Genomic DNA, 20565 nt, shown 5'->3' on the forward strand with positions numbered 1-20565 from the left:
ACACTCATAGATAACCAAATAGCAAGAATAACATGCACATTATTATAATCTATTAAGGAATATACAGTGTAAGTTCCACTACATTTTCTCAGTGTTTCTGCAGAACACAATTGTACATAAGTGTGAAGAGAAACAATTACAGTTAATATTTGGTGCCATAATTACTGTTAATAAGTGTTATGAACAGATGAATGATCAAACTTGTCTTGACATGCATACTTTAATCACTTCATTACACCACATGTAAGCGTGGGAATATACTAAGATAAATAAAAATGAAGTGAAACTAAACCAAATCTGGGAGGGACAGCAGTCAGGACAACAGCATTTCTATTTTTTCAAAAAGGTTTCAGTTCTGGGTGTCTTTCACAGGGTGGTGTGTATCATATAGTGTGGCCTTGGGCCAAAGTGACCAATATTTGTCATCGTGTGAGGGAGGCAGAGAGCTGAATTATTGAAGGCTTGCTTTTCATCAAGGTGAAATTAAAGCGGCACACACACACACACGCATGCACACGCACACACACCAAAACACACAGTCATTCACTCTGGCAAATTACTTTTGTGGAAAACCTGGTTGGGACCCAAAGTCCAAAATGAAAGCCGAACAATGTGTGAGTGTACTCACTCGTGTATATGTGTGTGTGTGTGTGTGTGTATTTCTTACAGTAAAGCAGTGATTAGCAGTCATGTTCAGTTGGTTAAGTCTGCAGGCTGCACCAAAGGGGCATGGCATCCCCTTGGCCCTTATTCCTTAAGGGGTCCAGGTCCCCAAGGGGCATGTGGTATTACCCTGAGGGACTGACTGTCCAATTATCCACAGAAAAATATGGCATCACAAAAAACCCACTTTTTAACATATAAGAATGCTTACATGTGATATGTACACTACAGTACGAATGATGGGATCAAACGAACCATTAGGCCGGTAATTAGACAACAATTCAAAGTCTTCATGAGTCATTATGAAAGGTCAAAAGTGTTAATGACTCTAAATTGGAAATGTGCAGGGCCAATTTATCAACAATTTTCTAGAGCAAACATGCATGTATCTACAGGTTTCTTCAGTGTGGTACATACAGAGTTGGTGGGTGTAGTTTTGTGGTTTCTGGAACCTTTGATACCATCCACAGGACCTTTAACAGAAGATAAGGGATCTCTGGCAAACTGTTCTATATAAACTGACCTCAGTGACTCTTTCTGTGATACTGCATTGAGTTATGATTGCAAGAAAACCTGAAAGCAGTCCACTCTACAGGGGTAGTCTATAGGAGCCACTATGTTTGTCCTTGGATTAAGCAGTTAAAAATGATTTTTAGCTTTGTTGACACAATTAAACCGGACAATATGATGATAAAATATAAAACAGTGAAGAGTGGGAGCCTGAAATATTATCTTCTGGGTATCTTTGGATGGAAAATGGAAAACTGAGGAAAATGAACAAAAAATTCTTCAGGTTGCATGATGATAAATATGTAAAAATGATAATATTACCTTTGGTTTCTGCAGCTGATATTGCTTCTAATAAAGGGACTGTTTGGATGTTGCAGACTGTACTGAGTTTTCATTTTGCTGTGCAGCATATAATACTGAATACCCTCACAGTTTAGGAGTTTCATAACCATACTGGTGAGTATATACATCACAGGAAGAGAGAAGGCGTCTTTACACAAGCCACATACCCATAAGTCAACAGGAAGTGAAAACCCATGAAGACACAGGGCTCATACTAACACTATATTGACGAGTAGGGATTCTCATTTGTATGCAACTGCACCAGCATCTTAACCAGTGTTGCCTGATCTGACATTTGAAACAACAAAACCAGATTTAAGTGAACTGTATTCTGCTTTTTTTGAAAATAGATAAATACACAACACATAAGTAAAATGTCTAACTAAAATGGTAGAAAATAATAAGTAAGAAAGACACTCTTCTTTTTGAAGGCTTTGTATTTTATGATAAATTTGAGATTTTATTTTGTTATTGACTGTCTCATACCGTATTCAACAAAATAAGTTATTTGTCAGTTCCTCCCAAACCGACCGATATGACAGTCACAGAAATTATTCACAAGTATATATATGTCTTTTCTGATCTGCCACATATATGTAAGTTGTTTGGTTAAGTTGGAAAGATTACGATCATGGTTAAAATAAACCGATGTTGTTAGGAGACAGGATGCCAACCCCAGTCTTTCCCATCTTTACTTGTGAAACAGTCATTATTCACACAAGGTTACCTGTCAGGAAAACTGCTGCTGCTGTCATTTGGCTGGTACAGCCACTCTCCCAAAACATATCCTTATAAAGATCATTCTTGGCAACAGTTTTCCTCTTTTGTTTTCCCTTAAATAGTTTTAAGCTTTTGAAAAATCCCCCCATCCCACGCTGCCTGTCACTATCACATATACTCTGTATCAGCTTGGTTTACACTAAGGGAAATATTCAAACCCAATACGTCATCTCCTTACATAAGTAATCAGATTACATAAATAACCAGATTACATAAGTAATCAGATTATACCCACAGTTACCTCAGAATTATCTTAATTTTGTGTGTGTCAAAAATCACTGCTCTGAATCAAACATTAACTATGAATATAAACCACATTAGCAAGATTAAAGCCTTGTTAGCATGAGGTAGATAATCATTGATATCAAAGGTGATGGTTATGACCACTACTGGATGATTTAATAACAAACTCTTTATTTCAGTGGGGTAAAAGTAACCAGCACTTGTGTTTTAAACACTTTACTCCACCCTTGTTGCCGTCACCACTCATCCTGTTCTATCAACACATTTTCATTTCGGTCAGGAGGCACCCTCACATGTTTCATATATTCATATTTTTATCTTACCCTGTCAACCTTTCTCATCTCATCTCCATTTCCTCTTACCATAGGCCCTTTCAGCTTTACACAGGAAGTGTCAAGTACTGCCCTGCCCCTGTCGCTGCTTCTTATCTTTCAGTTTTGTCCCCCACACATTCAAATTGTGTGCAGTATCTCACCCACAGAGAGGAACTGTGGTTCATATGAAAGTTTCTCCTGCTCAGAAATCATCCACCCTTGTTGGCTCTCTCTTTCTTTGCATCTTCTCCCTGATGATCCATCTGTCGCTCACCTGCAGCTGATCGTGTACCCACATTGCAGCCACAACATGAGCCGACGGAGACTAAGTGAGTACTGTGTGTGTGTGTGTGAGTCTGTGTGCAGAGCAGCTGCACTTTGATCATTTGTTTACACTTTTAGTCTGCAGGGGTGGGAGCAGTTAGGTCAACCAGTACAACCTTTCACAAATTGCCATGTCAATTTTGTAACATAATGACATAATGTAAAAATCAACGTGCAGCTAAAATGATTAAAATAGAAGCTATTTTAGAGACCTGTTTTGTTCTATGTTTGACTCAGCTTGTATATATTTCAGTTCCATATAGTGCATTATTTCAGTTATACAGATGTTATACAGTTATGTTTTGTAAAAGTAAATATTTTATTTAAATAAATTTTAAAAAACTCTATATATTTGATCCTCTGTTAAAAAAAACAGCTTGAACATTTTATCACAAAGTCAAATTTGTGGTGCAAAATGCAAAATGCAAAATGCAAAAAGGAAAAAAAATCCCCTTGCATGAGTAATGGCATTTATACATTTATACCCAATATCTGTACATGTACGTCTCACTTCACAGCCGCAAATGGAAACAAAGATTCATCTCATCTGTAGAGCAACACCCCAAACCCCAAGCTCTGCAAAAGGCAATTTACTGTAACAGCTGGGCAGAATGAGAAGAACTTGTTTCTTAAAGCTGCATTAATTGATTTTTTTGCCACTTGGGGGCAGCAGAACAAACTAGCAAATTATCACTTTATTAAATTGTTTGGGCAAACAATTACCTATGAATACATCCAGCACACATGAAGCTACAGATGCTCCAATGTGTAGCAAGTTGCTAACTCTGTCTGCTGTTTGCTGCTGGGCAGGTTTTTTTGCTAAAACAGCTGCTTGCTATGGCTGGAATTGAGGTCACTGAGAGCAGAGTTTGCAAGACTGAAGAATAAAATAATCACCTACAAGAGGCTAAAAAAAGCTCTGCAGAGCTGAAGGGAACAGTGGAGTTGGGTGATATTTGCTCTATGGCTCACTATCAGTGACCTCTTTTACTTTTATCTGTTTGGCGGCACTTTGAAGTTGCTCAATGTCCTCTTTATCAGATTCTTCATGTTTTTCATGTTGCTGATCTATCTATAATTTTTTCATCCCATTTTTCCATTCTGTATTTCTGTAATTTCTGCTATCTTGTCTATTCTGTACACACAAGCTCTAATGCATGTCCCTACTGACTGTTCTTCCTGAGGTTTTGTCCTCTTTTTTTCCCTGTTAAATGTTTTTTTGGGGGGTTCTTCTGTATCCAAATCAAGGGTTGAAAGGGCAGAAGATGTTGTCTTGCTGTACAAATTGTAAAGCCCAATGAGGAAAATTTGTGATTTGTCATATTGGGCTATACAAATAAAATTGACTTGTCTTTTGCACTACATTGAGTCAGTTTATCCATTAGTAATATAAAAATCTTTGATTAACTCATCCTCTTTAACTTGTTTTCTCCTCCTTATTCTATTCATCCCTTGTTCTCTTCTTTCCACCTTACAATCCCTCTGTCCTTACTGTCACCCATACTCTCAAATTCCTCACACCTCTAGTTTCCTCCATCATCAAATCACCAACGCTGTTGAAATAGCTTTATAAAAACAATTTAGAGGTACAGTGGGTATAGTGGGCTGGTAAAAATACTGACAAATAATAAAAGATTCATTAAAAACTTCATAAATTGCTGTTATAGCCAACAGATATGGACAACATCATATGTTACTACAGTACATAATGATCTTTTTATTTTCTAACTGTTCCCCTCTCCAGGTTTCAAGTGGTTCGGCAGCCTCACCAACCTCTCTTTTCGCCGCTCCACTGAAAAATCAGACTCCAAGTCCTCCAAGTCAGGATCAAGCGCTGGGAATGAACCTGGAGATGGCGGTGAATGTGGTTCTGTAACCATGGTGAACATGGCTCCAGTTGCTGAGACAACAATGGATGACATGGACGCCATACGCCCTCGGACTGCCAGCTACGTTCGCTCTAGTGAGAACTATACTCACGTGGGCACGCTACCACGGCTACTGATGAAGAGGAGGGACAAGAATAATAAAGGTAAGCAGCAGAGGTTGAGAGTTTAGCATTAATGCTTCAGCCTGGCAATTAATTTTAGTGTCATTTTGTGCAGTATGACTTCTTTCTCACTCTTTTTTTCCTCTGCCTACCCCTGTCTTGCTTATGTTTTGTTATTTCTTATGTCCCTCCCTTCTCTAGGAGGCCCCAGCAGCGTCAAGAAGAGTAAAGACAAGAGCGGCATCAGCAGAAGTCAAAGCCAGCGACCTGCTGGTGACAAAGACCGCGGGCCCCCAAAGCTTGCAGCTGTTTCATCCAAGGTGGCTGGAGATGAGGCTGTGGTTAAAGCAGATGCTGGGCTCAAACAAGACTCTGTAACCGAACCCAAGAGCCAGCAGGAACCTGCAAGCGATATCATAAGCACTGAAAACACCACCTCAGGACCCACACCTGCCTGTGAAGATGTGTCGCCATCTGGTGGCTCAAGCACTGATAAGCAGGGCATCACCCAGGCAGGTGCAGATTTGACAACAGATGACCAACCTGAACCCTTGAAAGAAGTGTCATCCCCGCCACTCAGCCAGGAGAACAGTCAGACCCCGCATGAAGGAGAAGACAAAGGAAACCAAAACTCTGACAGCATTTCCAGGTGGGGTTTATACAAATACACTTACATTTTTCTGACAAAGCAAAGATTTTTCTTTCTAAAAACTCACTGAATGAGGAAAGGTAGGTTACTGATTGAGGAGAAGGGGAGAGGACCATCAATTTAAGGACCCTTTTGTTACCCAGACTTAGCACATCATGGTATTCACAGTAGGCTATTATCTCACTAATGCAAGTTTAATTGAAACCATGCAACATACATAAAGAAAATATCTAAGGTTGTACAAATCTATAACATTATAGTGTGCTAGTAGAAGCTATGTGTATCAAATAGTTGGTTGCTTTTTCTTTTACAATAATCCCCGCCCTCACCACAACATATTGCACTTTGGTTAAACAATGAGTGTTTGATGTAGTTTGACCCTGAAGTGGAACACACAAACTTCCTCTGTGCAAAGGCTGGATTGCTAGTGCCCCAGGTTTACAGAGTGTCAAGTGGTTGGTGGGTGTATTGAAAATTAGTGCATGCAGTAGCAGCACAGTGTCAATTTACATGATAGGCCTTAAGGTGGGTCCTGTGTTAAAATCTAGTTTTAGGACCCGTTTTGTGCACATTCATAAATCAGTATTTGATAAGATTACCACATAGCAAATCTTATATTCCAGCATTGAAAAACTGTAGCCTTCACATTACTCTGAGAGTGGTTGAGTGGGGGTTAATGGGGGCCCAGCAGCTCAGTTTTGCCCTTGGGACCCATAACAGGATAATCCCTACTCTGTGCGTTAGCCATGGGCTGCACATCCATGGTTGGAGACTAACCCAGTACCCAGTGGACAGTTTACAGTTTATGCTGACTTTGTTGTGGACGGGACCTGTCTCTGGGGATGGGTGTGAGGTGAGACGATAACAGGATTCATTACTTCACTTTCTAAAGGCAGCAGGTAACATTGATTCCTTTTATTGATCGGGTTGCTGGTTTGATGTTTTCTCTTATTTTTCATTGATTCACTCTGACACACAAGAGACTCACAGAAATAAGATTTTTGCATGCTCATCATGTGCATTTCATCATGTCTTAGTTGATTCATCAGCAAAGTCAAAACTTTGTTGAGAGTTTGAGACTAAAATGTACTGTAACTCCTTAAAATTCCCCCTAACCTCCTCCTCCTTGACCTCCTCCTCCTCGTTCTCGTCCTCCCCCTCCTCCTCCTCCTCCTCTCACCCGTGCAGATTGCATTTTCTCGCTGCTTTCCCATGACATGCCAAGGACTCTCTGCCTCCAATATTCCATGCATGATAGCAGAGTGCATGTATCGTGTTACACTGGGATTTGTGTGTGTGTGTGCATGGTTGTAGGCTGTAGTCCTGCTGGCATGCATGGGCGTGCATGTGTGAGCGTGCAACATCAGCCCATTAGTTCAGCACAGGGACCGTGGGAAATATACAGTAGCTCTATAGTGTACTGCAGGTCCCGTATGGGCACATCAAAGAGCTCTCTATGTCTCATCAGTCCTAAATCACAGGTCCTTCCACATCTCAGCCTGACTGTCCATTTCCTTCTGTCATTCTTATTCTGTCTTAGACAGACTGTGCAGCTCTTTACTTCTTTGCCTGAGTTTGCCTGCTTTTCTGGAAAGACAGTGTTGGTGTTTTTGGTGGCTGGTAAGATATGGCATATTTATGACAGATACATGTAGGGGTTTTGTTCTTTGGTCTCATTGTCCCTCATGGAGCAAAGCATGTTAGCTCCTTTGTTGGGCACTAATTTAAAAAGGGAAGGAAGATGGAGGCTTCCAATGTTAACTTATGTTATGTCATAGCTAGAGCTGAAACAAAAGTCAATTAATGGATTAATTCACTGACAGAAAATTAGCTATTTTGATAATCGGTTAATAATTTCAGTCAGTTTTCAAGCAAAAATGCCAAACATCTGCTGGTTTCCAGCATCTCAAATGTAAGGATTTGAAGAGTTTCTTTGTCAAAAAATAACATAATAATATAAATAAACTGAATTATGTTTTGGTTGTTATAACAAATTAATCATGAAAATAATATGCCACTTAATTGTTAATGAAAATACTTAGTTGCAGCCATAGTCTTTGTCAATTTTAAGTCAATTTTAATGATATACTACAAAATCATAAGTTTCTCTCAGACAGCTTTACAATGTACAACACATTATGCCTGCTATCTTTACACCCCTTAGTCAGTTGAGGAAAATCTGAAAGAAAAACCCAAACTTAATCAGGAATAATCATCCTGGAAGATGATGGGCTGCTTGTACAGACAGAGTTCACAGTAAATAAAATAAAAGTAAAGTAAATAAAACGTCAAGTACATGAGGTAAAATATTAAGGACATATTACTTCTAATAGGTTGAAGAGTTTCAGGGAGAAGTGTAAATGTTTCTTTCAACCCCTCAGTTTATTGTCAGCCGTGACAAATGGACTAGTGCCTCAAGCCACATGTTCCTGCTTTTCAAGCTTTTTCTTTGTTTGAAACATTAATCATACATGAAATGGAAATAAGAATTTCTCCGCAAGTGATTACTGAAGCTATTTGTGTTTTTATTTGCACCGTGAATACTTATTTAAAGCAATTCAGTGTCAAAAAGTGATCACACTTTACAATCCAAATCTGACTTACAAGAACAGTTTAAACTGTTAACTCTGTAACTCCAGAGCATAAACAAAGGCATATCAGTAAGTGAACCACAGCTGGTATGCTTGACATGGACTGAAGCTCTAATGTAGCACTCAATGGCCTTCTTCCTATCTAGAGATGTGTGCTATTTGTTTTCAAAGCCTCATGTATGATTGGTATGTTTTTGTATTTACAGCTCAATCATATTCTTTCATCTATTTTTTTTCTGGATAAATTCTGATGTTATCAGCGCAAATGACGAAGGCAAATATTCTACACTTGTACAATCATTTTTCCAGCTGAGATCCAGCACAGGAACAGCTTGGGAGGGGAATGTAGTGCTTCTCTGCCGTGGGACCTATTAACATTCCCAAGCCCACTGCCATGATGGGACCCTTTGATCTGGCCTCTGTGGTCATGTGTAACACGGCTTTACTCTGGGCCCTGTGAGACCCATAATGCAATTGGGAGCTGCTCTGATTGATCTTAAAACTTGTCTGGGGGTGTAATTGCCTCTTTTGCGCACTGTCGCTCCATATCACAAAGCCGCACAGCAGTATCCACAATATGTCTCCCAAGACTGTAGCACAGCAGGGCCTTTGACACATGATCTGGTTCCATCATGAGTGTAAAAGTGTGAGTTATGGTGCCTGAGAGATTTAACAGACCAGCACCATATTGAGCAACCTCGGATGCACAGTGGGGTTTGTTATCTATCCATTTTCCATGAAGCTGGACTGCAACAAAATTTTACTCACTGGAGAGGCCGCTGCAGAAGTCGGTCATGGGAATACAGGCGTGTTTTTTGGTCTGTGGTAACATACTCTGCACCTGTTACTAGACAAGATCAAACGCAAGCTTGTGTAAATACTGCATGTGTGTCAAAGCACAATTTCAAGAGGTCTACAGCCTTTTTCCGGTTATTACATTGCCTAACATTCCCTCTCTTTCATCTCTTTTTTTTCTTCTTTTCTCCATCTCCCCTCTTTTGCTTTTCTCTCTTTTCGGTCTCTTCAGCCACATGGAGCCAGCAGACACCCAGGCAGAATATGTTCAGGTAAGTCTGCGATCACATCCAACAATGTTGTCTTTTTAAAATGTAGCTGCAAAATGTTAAATCAATATATACTTGCTCATAGTGATGAATCTAAAGAGAATTTTCACTCAGCTCTGCAGCTCCTCTCAGCTTTACAGAGCTTTATAGTGAGTTTTAGCTCATTGTTTAGCTGTCTGCGGCTGCAGCTTTACTGTTTTGGTTTCACCGTTTTCACATAAAAAGCTGTAAAAACCCACTGTACACTATTTGCTCTGCACCAAACAGCAAATAAACACAGTTAACAACTAGGTCAACATAGTGGAGCCTTAAGCAGCCAGATATTTCCCTATATTGGACTTACATTCACCAGGTGGACAGAAACACAACTCCAAATGCTAATGTTGCTCTGTAACTGCTGGGTGTGTAAATGACAAACAGTCAACTTAATATCAACCTAAAAAGTGATTATAATTCAGCATCGTGTTCACAACTTGTGTTTGCTGCCCAAAAGTGGCCAGAAAAATCAGTTAATGCAGGTTTAAGATATATGTTACTTGTACTCAGTGCTTTTTCTTCTGCTTAAGCAATATGTCAAGAAAATTAACAGTACTTCTGCTTGATTAAACCACTGCAGCACTCACTGGTATTGAGGATGAATTTGAGAACACTTAGTTTGCTTGTTGAAGGGGCGCTCCATCAATTTATACTTTTGTTAAGTTTGGGACACACACAAGAGATGGATTTTTAAAAGAATGATCAAAGTTGAAGCAGCAGAGGCCAAGATATGCTGAATTTATGTCCGTAGTAGTCAAGCTTCTAAAATACTGGATCCTACACTTCCCTTAATGAAACTACGTTCTATCTTTTGTTAAATCCTCCCTGCCTGATTAATGCCCACGTCTTTCAAACACCATACCTAACGTTCCTAACATAGACAGTTATTTTCTTAGACTCTCTACAGAGTCTCAGAGGACATTACACAACCATTTTCACAGGCTGAGTAGTGCTTTTCTTGACAAGTAAACTGATCTTCATATGTAAAATTGGTGGAGTACCCCTTTAATGGTACAGGAATTGATTATAATTAGACAAACTCAGAAACTTTACAACTTTTTCCTGCCCATAATAATGTAGAAAAGTCTTTTTTTTTTTTACTTTTTTGTTTCATCTCTGCATATATAGTATTTGTGTCAGACACACCAACACATGCACACACACACACATTTAATGCATGAGAGGCCAGTATAGACACGAGAAATAGTTTTAAACGAGCGACTCATTTTGCATTTCCTTCTCTCTCCACTATTATTGAATTCGATTTTTTAATGTGAGCTTTCAGATGTAATTGTGGCTGATTATTAGCCCTCAGTCTTCAGCAGTTAGGCTCATTTTAGCAGGCTCACTCTGCTTTTAGCCTAATTCAGTCTGCCATTTAGCTAATTGAATTTGTAGTTCAGCAGTGCTACAGTAATGTCAGCGCTGTGCTGTCATCAGGCATGTTGTTCTGCAGCCAGTAGGTGGGGCCATAGACTCGGGTTGTGAACTCCTTAAAGATCAGGGAGAAGCTGTTTCTTGACCTTGGAGATGTATGACAAGGATTCATGCACCATGTGCTTTACACTATAAAACAAATTAACTGAGAGGAGAGTTGTGGAGTAAAATCAAGAGAGTGAAGTTCGGGAAGGAGAGAAGGGAGAGAAAGAAGGGAGAAAAGACTGAAGTGTACAGTTGAATGCTTGGGATCTGATTTTCTATTGATTATACATCACAGACAGGACAGTAGAAGCCTTCTCCTATGACCCTGACCTGTATTCCTTTTGTAAAACAAATACAACCAACAACCTCTGACCACAACAAATTGACGGCACTTAAATCCCACTACACTGCCTCCCTTGTTAGGATTTTATAAGGTTGTAGGCGGAATAACAGCATGTAAGTAGTAAAACAAATGTGTCTGCACTCTGCTTGCCTCAAACATACGTTCAGGACCAATCTTTGATTTTTTGACCTTTATAAATTTGAGTTACAAGAGTTTGAATTACAGAAAATCTGCATTTTTTTTCATCACAATCATGGTCACTTTTAGCTGACACCAAATGTCGCCTGTCAGTTCTGAAGTTTTTTCAATTTTAAATAAGCTTGACATATGTGTGACAGAGTGCTCTTAAGGTGAATTTGAATCATATTTCATGCATGTAATATTTAATGAACACACACAAGCACTTAGGGAGTAGGGAAACTGGCTCCTGCTTTGAACGCCAACTCACCTACATTTTATTTCCTGCAAATTCAAGTCCCCCAGCATGTTTTGTCACCCAAATTTGTTTCCTCTCTCCTTTTCTCGCCCTCACACACCACAACAGCCCCTCCCAACACCCCCCCCATCCTCCAAAAGCTGCCAGCAATCCCTCCATCTCCTTCCATTTCTCTGAAACATTTATGACAGCTGATGTTTAAATCAGGAGTTGCATGGCCTCAGTGTTCCCTGTTATAATGGGAAAGACCAGGCCAGCGACTCTACTTCAGCTTATCACACACACACACACACACACACGTACACACACACACACATGCACACGCACACACACACGTACACACACACATAAAAATGAAAATCGGACAAAGTGAGACAGAGAGAAAGACAGACAAACTGATCTGATCTGAATATGCTCAAAGAAAATAGGCGATCAGTAAGCAAAGCCCCCAAAGCATTCAGGACAAGCTCTTCATCTTTCAGGCTTTATCATAAAATATCTATCATCATTCATTTTTCATGCGGACGCACGGCTGGTCAAGCAATATCTGCTGGGTTTGTTTTTGTGACTTTTGAGTGAAAGAAGTAGCTTTAAAATGGTTTGTGGCTGATGGAAAAAACAGGCCTGACCCTAATCAAATCTAAATGTTCAGTCTCAGTATGTGTGTGCTTTTTTTGAACAGTTAGTGCGTATGACGTGTAAATGTGTGGCTACTTGGTTGTGATTGTGTGTGTTTGTTTTTCGCCTGTAACCCAGCCTTGTTTTGTCTCCTGCCCTACAGTATTTAGTGGTTTGGTGGTAGATTGAAGAGAGGGGCAGGAGGGGGGAGGTGGAAAGGGTTGGTCCTTATGAGGTTTATTAACATATGTCTGGCACAAGACACACACTGCAGCTCGTAAAAAAATTGTGTGTGTGTGCGTGTGTGTGTGTGTGGAGGAGCTCAGCTGTGTATTTGTGCATTACTGCATGTTTGATTATGCGAATGGTTTGAATTTCCAAAATCTGTATTCATCTGTGTGTCTGCCGCCCAATTAAATTAAGGCAGTGCCCTGTGGGTGTGTGTGTGTGTGTCTGTGGGTGTGTGTTTGTCTGTGGGTGCGTGTGTGTTTGTGTGTGCCTGTGACTATTACAGTAGATTGAATTAATGTGGTGCCTCTGTAAATGAGATGGGGTGTAAAATGTCAGGGTTGGCCCTCGGTTACACACCCCTGCAAAATTTTTAAGTCACTGTTCCTTCAGCATGCAGACAGACAGACACACACACACAATACAGACAATGTCTGCGCACACAGACACGTACGTCATGTTTACTGAAAGGCTTTTGACATCTTGGATAATTGCATGAATTATTTTATTTAGGTCACCAAAGAGCCCAGATAGATTATATAGATACAGATATACGGCACATTACCCTTTTATGGTACATAGTTATCTTTAAGACTAAGAACATGGACATAATAACAGAAACACCTTAATAACGCAACATAATACAATCTCCTGCAGTAAAGACCAGTTTGATGAAAACCACAATGTTCAGAGTTTAATATCATTTGAAATATTTATTAATTTTTTCCCATTACTTCAAATGTAATTGTTCAGTGTTTGCAAATGAATTGCTAGCAATTAATGGCACCACATGCACTGATTTGGGCTAAATGCTAATGCCAGAATGCTAATGCACTGATTTGGGCTAAATGCTAAATGCCAGAATGCTAACATGCTTACAATGACGATGCTAGCATGCTGATGTTTAGTGGATATAATGTCTACCATGTTCCACATCTTATTCTAGTGTGTTAGCATGCTAACATTTGATAATAAGCAGTAAACACAGAGTGCAGCTGAGGCTGATGGGAATGACATTACTTTTGCACGTATTTCATCATAAATCAAAGTAATTGAATTTGTTCAATTACTTTAAAATTTTGACTGGTTGGTTGCACCAGATGAAAAGTTAAGGGATCACCAAAGCGAATATGGATATCTGTGCTAAATTTCATGTCAGTCAGTTCAAAGGTCGTTGAGACATTTCACTTCTAATTCTAATTCTTTCGAGTCTAATGGTGGCAGTAGAGGAAAAGTCAGGGGATCACCAAAGTTTTTAGGATTCATCTTCTGGGCACCATGAATATAATGTCATGGCAATCTATCCAATTGTTGTTGAGACATGTCAGCTTGGACCAAAGTGGTGGAACAACTGACAAACTCTACTGTTGCTTAAAATGCTGACTGTCACCAAGCACACTTCACTAATTAGTTTTCAACTTTTGAATGACTCATTGTTCAGCTGCCTTTTGTAATTATGATTTACAGCAGTCACTGCCTGCACGACTGACGCTTCAGTTGCAAACACTGAAAAAAAAAAAGAAGTGACGTGGTGGAGAAAATTATCTCAAAAATCATAATACCACATGCAAAATACAAGAAAACTGCATCAGGAAAGAGGCCCAGTGATTACAAGCAGACCATCAGCTACACTGACTGAAAGTTGCACTTTGTTAGATATTTGCTACACAAACTGCAGCCTCAAGAATTCCTGAGAGTCTCAGCAAAACAATCATTATAATCTTCACCAAACTGATATTTACTGCCGGGCCATTATATTCTTAGGTTTCTGTTATTTCGTCCATCCTCCTCAAGGTCAGCATGCTCATGCCACAAAGCAGTAGATGAGGTAGACAGTATAACAAACTGTTTTATTCTCATGTTAAACATGTTTCTAGTTGCTAAAGCAGCACATTTATATAAGGTTTAGTCATTTTAATACAATTAAAACAAGACAGCTGATTTTCAATCGTGCTATTTCACACCGAAACAAGCATTTTTCCACACGCTTGTGCGGACAAAGTCGCAGCATTTCCACCGGGCCTCTTTCACCCCCTGCATCATTACTGCAGGCTGATGTTTCAAACGGGCTTTGAAACACATATCTGGTGGTTCGATACGGATTAACCAGTTGGTGAAAAGGGTCCGCCCTGTGAAAACACACTGATGACAATCAGACACACACACAGATCATTAGCCGTGCCCTCCTAACCCCCAGTGGAGCCCGGCCTTTGTTTTTAGACACACACGTGTGCACACACAGACACACATGAGGATATGTGTGCACATATAATCTTGATCTGCCCTCGGTGTGTCTCTTTTCATCTCTCACACGCATGCACGTGCACACGTTTTTTCTCTCTTCCCTTTCACACTCTCTCACTCTCGCTGTCTGTATTCTTTACCTCTCTCTCTCTTTCTATCTTTGTGTCTCTCTCTCTCTCACACACACACACTCCTTTCATTAGTGGGATGCTCGCAGGCACATGCCGGGATTCTCCATTGTGCTCCTTATCAGCCCGCGGGATGGGGTTCACTAATTAATATTTAACTGAAGACCGCCTCCAAGCAGGGAAAGAGATGTAGAGATAGAGGACTGGAAGGAGGAGATGGCCATGGAGGAGAAGGGGAAGGACAGAGGAGAGGAGGGAGGGAACGAGAAGGATCAGAGAGAGGAGGAGGCTGGAAGGAGGAGGTCAGGCGAGTGATGAGCGGTCGGGATAAGGAGGCAGGATGAGGGGAGGAGCACGGTGATAAGAAGGGTTGGAGAAAGGTTGGATTTGATAGAGCATGGAGAGAGGGAGTTGAGGGGGAAAGAGAAAGGATGGGTTTAATGAATGGATAACAGTAGGAGAAGTGAAGAAGCATGTGAATGTAGAGAAGAAAAAAAAGATGGATGAAATGAATTTAAAGGAAGCAATAGTGGAAACAAAGTAAGGAAGAAAGAGAGAAAGAAAAAGAAACAAGATGGTTCAGGGTAATGGAGTGTAAAAGACAGACATAGAAGTAAGAGTGAGGCCGTCTTTCGTCCTCCCAAAGGCACAAAATGGGACAAAGTTACGACCTAATGTGTGTCTGCAGAGAGTTCAATTTATTACATTAACATCTTAAATGATCTGGTGCAGTGAAGATTAGACCTGGATGATATGACCTGCGGCACACTGTATATCATGATAAATTGTCACATTTAACTCCAGGCTGAAATATGCGACAATAACTGATTTTAATACATTGGCACATAGTATTTCCTTTCTTTTCTGAGACGTAAAACAATCAAATTTAGGTCTGCAAGAGTTTCATAATATTTCAATGAATTCCGTTTATTGTTCAGCCCCTATTTCAGATGTGTTTCTTCTCAGTTTCTGGAGAAAAGTAAGTAAAAAGAACAACTTTACTGAAGCACCAGAATATCCACCCTTGAGTGTTATATCACAATGCAGATCACAATACAATTTCTTTCTCCGTATCAAATATTTTCAGACTCAGTTGTGGTGAATCTGTTGCTTTGCTTTGATGTCACAGCTCCCCTACGGCAGCCGTTTGATATCTGTTTGACTTAAGTTAATTCATCTGAGGAGGCAACGTGACATGTGGAAACACAAGATAGAGCTACCAAACACTCATAATAAAAACGTGCTTCTCTTGGTCGGACTCTTTCACTTGTGCGAATCATAAATACTTGTTAAGACGGAGCCATAATGGGCTGCAATTAGGAGGTGGAATGTAAAAAGTATAAATTTTAAACAGTATCATTTCATGGACTGGCTTTTAGCTAATGCACCTTCCAGAACAATACATTTTCATTATATGACATGTCTGAGTGGGAATTACACCCCTAACGTTCAACAAGCTCAGAGCCATATCCCGACCATCTATGTTTTATACTCTGCATCCATCATATTGGCACATGTGTTTTTTTTTCCCTACATCATGCATTTTGAGTTTGTGTGTGTGTGTGTGTGTGTGTGTGGCGCAGCAGCCAGATGAAACACGCTGTATGTTGTGATTGTTTTGGCATGGTATTACAGAGGATTGAGGGAAGGAAAGCACAGGGCCCCTCTTATGAGATTATTTGTGCCCCTGCTGTGTAATCTGTCTAATCCAACGCAGGATGATTTGAGATTACATTAAGAGGAGATGCTGCAGTTAATGAATCCATCCTGTGTCTTGTAACTCCTTATCTATCAGCTCCCCTTTTTCTTTCTGCCTGTGACCCACTAGTGTGCATTCAAGAGGCAGATTAGCAAAGTGATTGCTGGCATCATCTGATGCTTGAGTGTTTGTGTGGCGGAGAGATGACCTCGAAGGCAAAATAAGAAGAAAGAAAAAGGGAGCGTGCAGTGTTTTTTTTTTCTTTCTTTCTTTTTTTCTTGTGACCTGTTGTGCTGCATGTTTTCTCTCCCTCTCTGACGATGTCTCTCTCTTGCGTTATGCCTCCCTGCAGTGGTGCAGACTGAACTAAATGCAGTGTCAGAATTTTGGATGCTGTCAAGGCTCTCGCAGTGTTGCCATGGTGAAGCGTCCTCGATGATGTCACTCGCTCAGGCCTCTGGAGACAGAGCCCCACCCCTTCTGACATCTCTCTGCCGGCATGTGTGCCCGTGTTTGTGTGTGTGTGTGTGTGTGTGTGTGTGTGTCTGTATGTGAAATGGGCCGGTGAAAATCACACTGTGTTATCCTTTAAACACCTGCCTGTGTGTTTCAGTCTATAATGAGCTGTCTAGCTGCAGTCTGCATGGCATTTTAGAGACACATCATTATATTCTGCTAGACACACACACACACACACACACAGAAAGATAACATTTCTGTCAACATTATTTCACCACAGGAACCAATATATGTTGCTCCTGCTATTTCCAGTAATATAATGGTGTGTGTGTGTATGTGTGTGTGTAGACATGTAGGTGGAATAAAAGGTGTGAATTTGCATTCAAGCCTCTGTGTGTGTGTGTGTGTGTGTGTGTGTGTGTGTGTGTGTGTGTGGTGGGGGGCACCCCTGTTGGGTTCCTTTCACGGCTTAAGAAAGGTTAGATTCCTTTGGGAGCCTGCGCTCCTCCTCCTCCTCCTCCTCTTTCTCTCCCTCTACCCGCATCTTCTTCATTCATTGTCTTGTCTTTTAATTATCTTTTCTCTCCCTCCTCCCATCTTGTCCTTACTTTCTCCCCGTTTTAACTCCCTCCATCGTCCCTCTCTCTCTCTCTCCCTCTCCCCCTTTACCCCGTGTCAGCATTGTCTCAGCGCTGAAGCGAGGGTCGTCGGGTGGGTAGGTGGGTGGGTGGGATCCGCCTGCAATTCGACAGCACTCCTCTCTGCTTGTGCTTGCCAGCATTCAACCCCCCCCCTCACCCCACCCCTCCCACCTCCCTGTCCCCCCCTCTCCCTCCCTCCCTCCATCCATCCCTCCCACCCTCTCTCCCATCGGTCCGCCCTCCCCCCACCCACACTCCCTTCATCAGTAAGCAATGAGGTAATCCCTAGCAGCCGCGTGAAGTGCAGCAAGTGCAGTGAGAGGGAGAGAGAGAGAGAGGAAGGAGCGAGAGGCAGCAGAAGCGACAGAAGCCGGTGCAGGGCAGAAGCAGCGGAGATGTCAGGAGCTGTAATATCACTAGCTGTTATCAGTACCAGCTGTTAGCAGCTCGCTCGGAGCTAATAGCTGATGTGGTTACCAGCAGATGCTTGCAAGCTGTAGCTGTGGTGTTAGCTGTTTTAGCTTTCTAGCCTGGTTTTGTAGTGTGGTGGCACTATGTTGAGGGGCTGTTAGCCAGACAGAGAGGCAGGCAGGCGAAGAGGCAGGCAGGGGTGGGACAGGCTTAGCCCGGGGGGGGGGCTGTGGTTTTGTATCGGACACCCTGGGTGGGGTAGAGAGAAAGAAGAGGTAAGGAGACAGAGAAGAGAAGAAGAAGAAGAGGAAGAGGGAAGTGAGAAGAGAGGTGAAGCAAGAGGAAACAGAGGAAGGAACAAGGGGGAAAGGTTTGAGGAAAGGTAGCAGAGGAAGGTGTGAACCCACCATGACGGAGAGGTGTAGTCTGTGGAGTGCCCTGTCGGCCGCAGCATGCTGCTTTTACCGGGGATCCTTCATGCAGGTGCAGGTGAGTGGACATCTCTGTGTTCTGCGTGTTGTGGTACCGAAACAGAGAACCTACGCTTCCTGAAGTGCATGTGGCATATGTATGTACTGTTTTCATACACTGTCCAAGTGTCTTTATGTTTGGCAAATGTGTCTATGCGCACGTGTGTGTGTGTGTGTGTTTGGAGGTTTATGCTTGTGTTTGTATTCACGGGAGGTGAGCTCACTGTTGGCTCCTCTCCTGTCCCGGTGTTACACAGTATTTGGTGACCCATCAGATTCTGTGACCAGCAGTATTGGAAGAAGTAAGATCCTAATATATATGATATATTAAATAAATATAGCAAAGTACATTATTAACACTGATGAGTCGATGTATACGCAGCATGTTATTATTCATTTAATATATCAGTCACAGCCTGATTTTCTGCAAAATTAGTACTTTTACTTTGTAGTACTTCAAGTAAATTCAGCTGGTAATACTTCTTTACTTTTACTTAACTAGGACTTTAAATGCAGGAGGATTTTTACTTGTAATGAAGTATTTTTACATTGTGGTATTGGTACTTTTACTTAAGTAAAGGATCTTGAGTACTTCTTCCAACACTGCAGGTCACAGAATCTGATGGGTCACCAAATACGGTGTAACACCGGTAATGTCAGCCTGCCTGCTAACTGGCAGACTGATGATATCATAGAGGCTGTACAGTACTTGGGTGTCAGATGGACTGTGTGAAATCACAGCGTGGAGAGAGATAGAGGGGAAAATGGTGAGGGAGGAAGGGGCTTTGGGAGTTTTGTATGTGTGATATGAGGAAAAAAGAGGTCTGACAGTTGTGTTTTTTGCGTATGAGAGGGAGAGAAAGCATGTGAAGGGTACGGTTGAGTGAAGCATACAGTATCAGTTTAACTTTGGTCTAATTATGGCTCGGTGCTTGAAACATAATATGTGACCTTATTCCTGGGACAAAATGACACCTACAGTAGATATTGTATGTATATACAGTACTATACAATATATTTCTGCCATGTTTAATGTGTAATATTAGATGATGTTTGAGGAAAAGCTTGTAGTCTTTTTAAATGTCAACTTTTCTGGGACAAACTGAATCAGGTGATTTTCTTGGTTTTATCTGTCAGAGTTGCTTTGGTATTAAAAAAAAAAACAAACCTCAAACATGGATGGATTTTACATGACAGCAGTGATAAAAGAAGAGAGTACAATGCATTGGTTAATAGATGAGATAATGGGAAATTTTAGACTATGGGGAACCAAAGGATGTTATTGCCTGAGGTTATGATACTGAGCTGGACTGAAGTGATTGTAGTAGCAGAAGAAGTCTTCTCTTCTCTTCTCTTTTCTTCTTTCCGCTGCGCTGTTTGTAGCCGACTATGTTGATATAATTATGGCTTCAAGTGGGAAAGCCACAGAGTTGAGTTTGTGTGTGTATGTGTGTGGTTAAACTGTATTTTTAGGGCAATAATCCTGATGTTAGGTGTTGGCGTGTCCTACCTTGTTCCTGCCAACAGGATGATTCGTCAGTGTGACAACTGGCTGAGACAGTTGGTGTCTTCATCCTGGATTACTTTTAGTTGATTTGTCGTTCTAAAAAGAAATGTCTCTACTAGATATAGTCATCGCCTCGCTTCTTTATAGCTTTTTGAGTCATCTGCTTTTGTTTAGAGTGAAGTGTTTCAAAGCTCAGAGTAATGAAGTTATTCTAATTAAATCTGTCATGGGGTTCATGCGTAGTGGTGGTTGTGGAAGAGGTGTGTGTGTGTGTGTAAGCGGAGGGGTAAATTAATTAGCCGTTGCTGAATGGTGAAGAGTTAATTGGGAGCCTTTCTATTGTAAAAAAAAAGAGAAAATTCTCTGCAATTTGGATTTGTTTACAAACAGTCTGATTTTGTCTGTAGACCAAAATTGATTCCCCGATCCATTCTAATTAAAGATAGTCTGTCA

General features: G+C 41.0%; 1 protein-coding gene across 3 annotated transcripts in view; it reads left to right on the forward strand.

The window, feature by feature from the left end:
* Window positions 1–2986: 2986 nt before the first annotated feature.
* Window positions 2987–20565, forward strand: part of sh2d3ca (SH2 domain containing 3Ca) — a 59936-nt gene continuing 42357 nt past the window's right edge. For 2 of the 3 annotated variants that reach the window (XM_067573948.1, XM_067573949.1), the window contains exons 1-4: window positions 2987–3181; window positions 4921–5208; window positions 5368–5815; window positions 9434–9473. In XM_067573948.1, coding sequence (XP_067430049.1) covers window positions 3163–3181; window positions 4921–5208; window positions 5368–5815; window positions 9434–9473 — 795 coding nt within the window. In that variant the 5' untranslated portion in view covers window positions 2987–3162. Of the gene's footprint in view, window positions 3182–4920; window positions 5209–5367; window positions 5816–9433; window positions 9474–18004; window positions 18625–20565 lie in introns of those variants that run through there. The other variant, XM_067573950.1, reaches the window with a different exon arrangement.

The sequence above is a fragment of the Thunnus thynnus genome, chromosome 19 (genome assembly GCF_963924715.1).
Source record: "Thunnus thynnus chromosome 19, fThuThy2.1, whole genome shotgun sequence".
Classification (NCBI taxonomy): domain Eukaryota; kingdom Metazoa; phylum Chordata; class Actinopteri; order Scombriformes; family Scombridae; genus Thunnus; species Thunnus thynnus.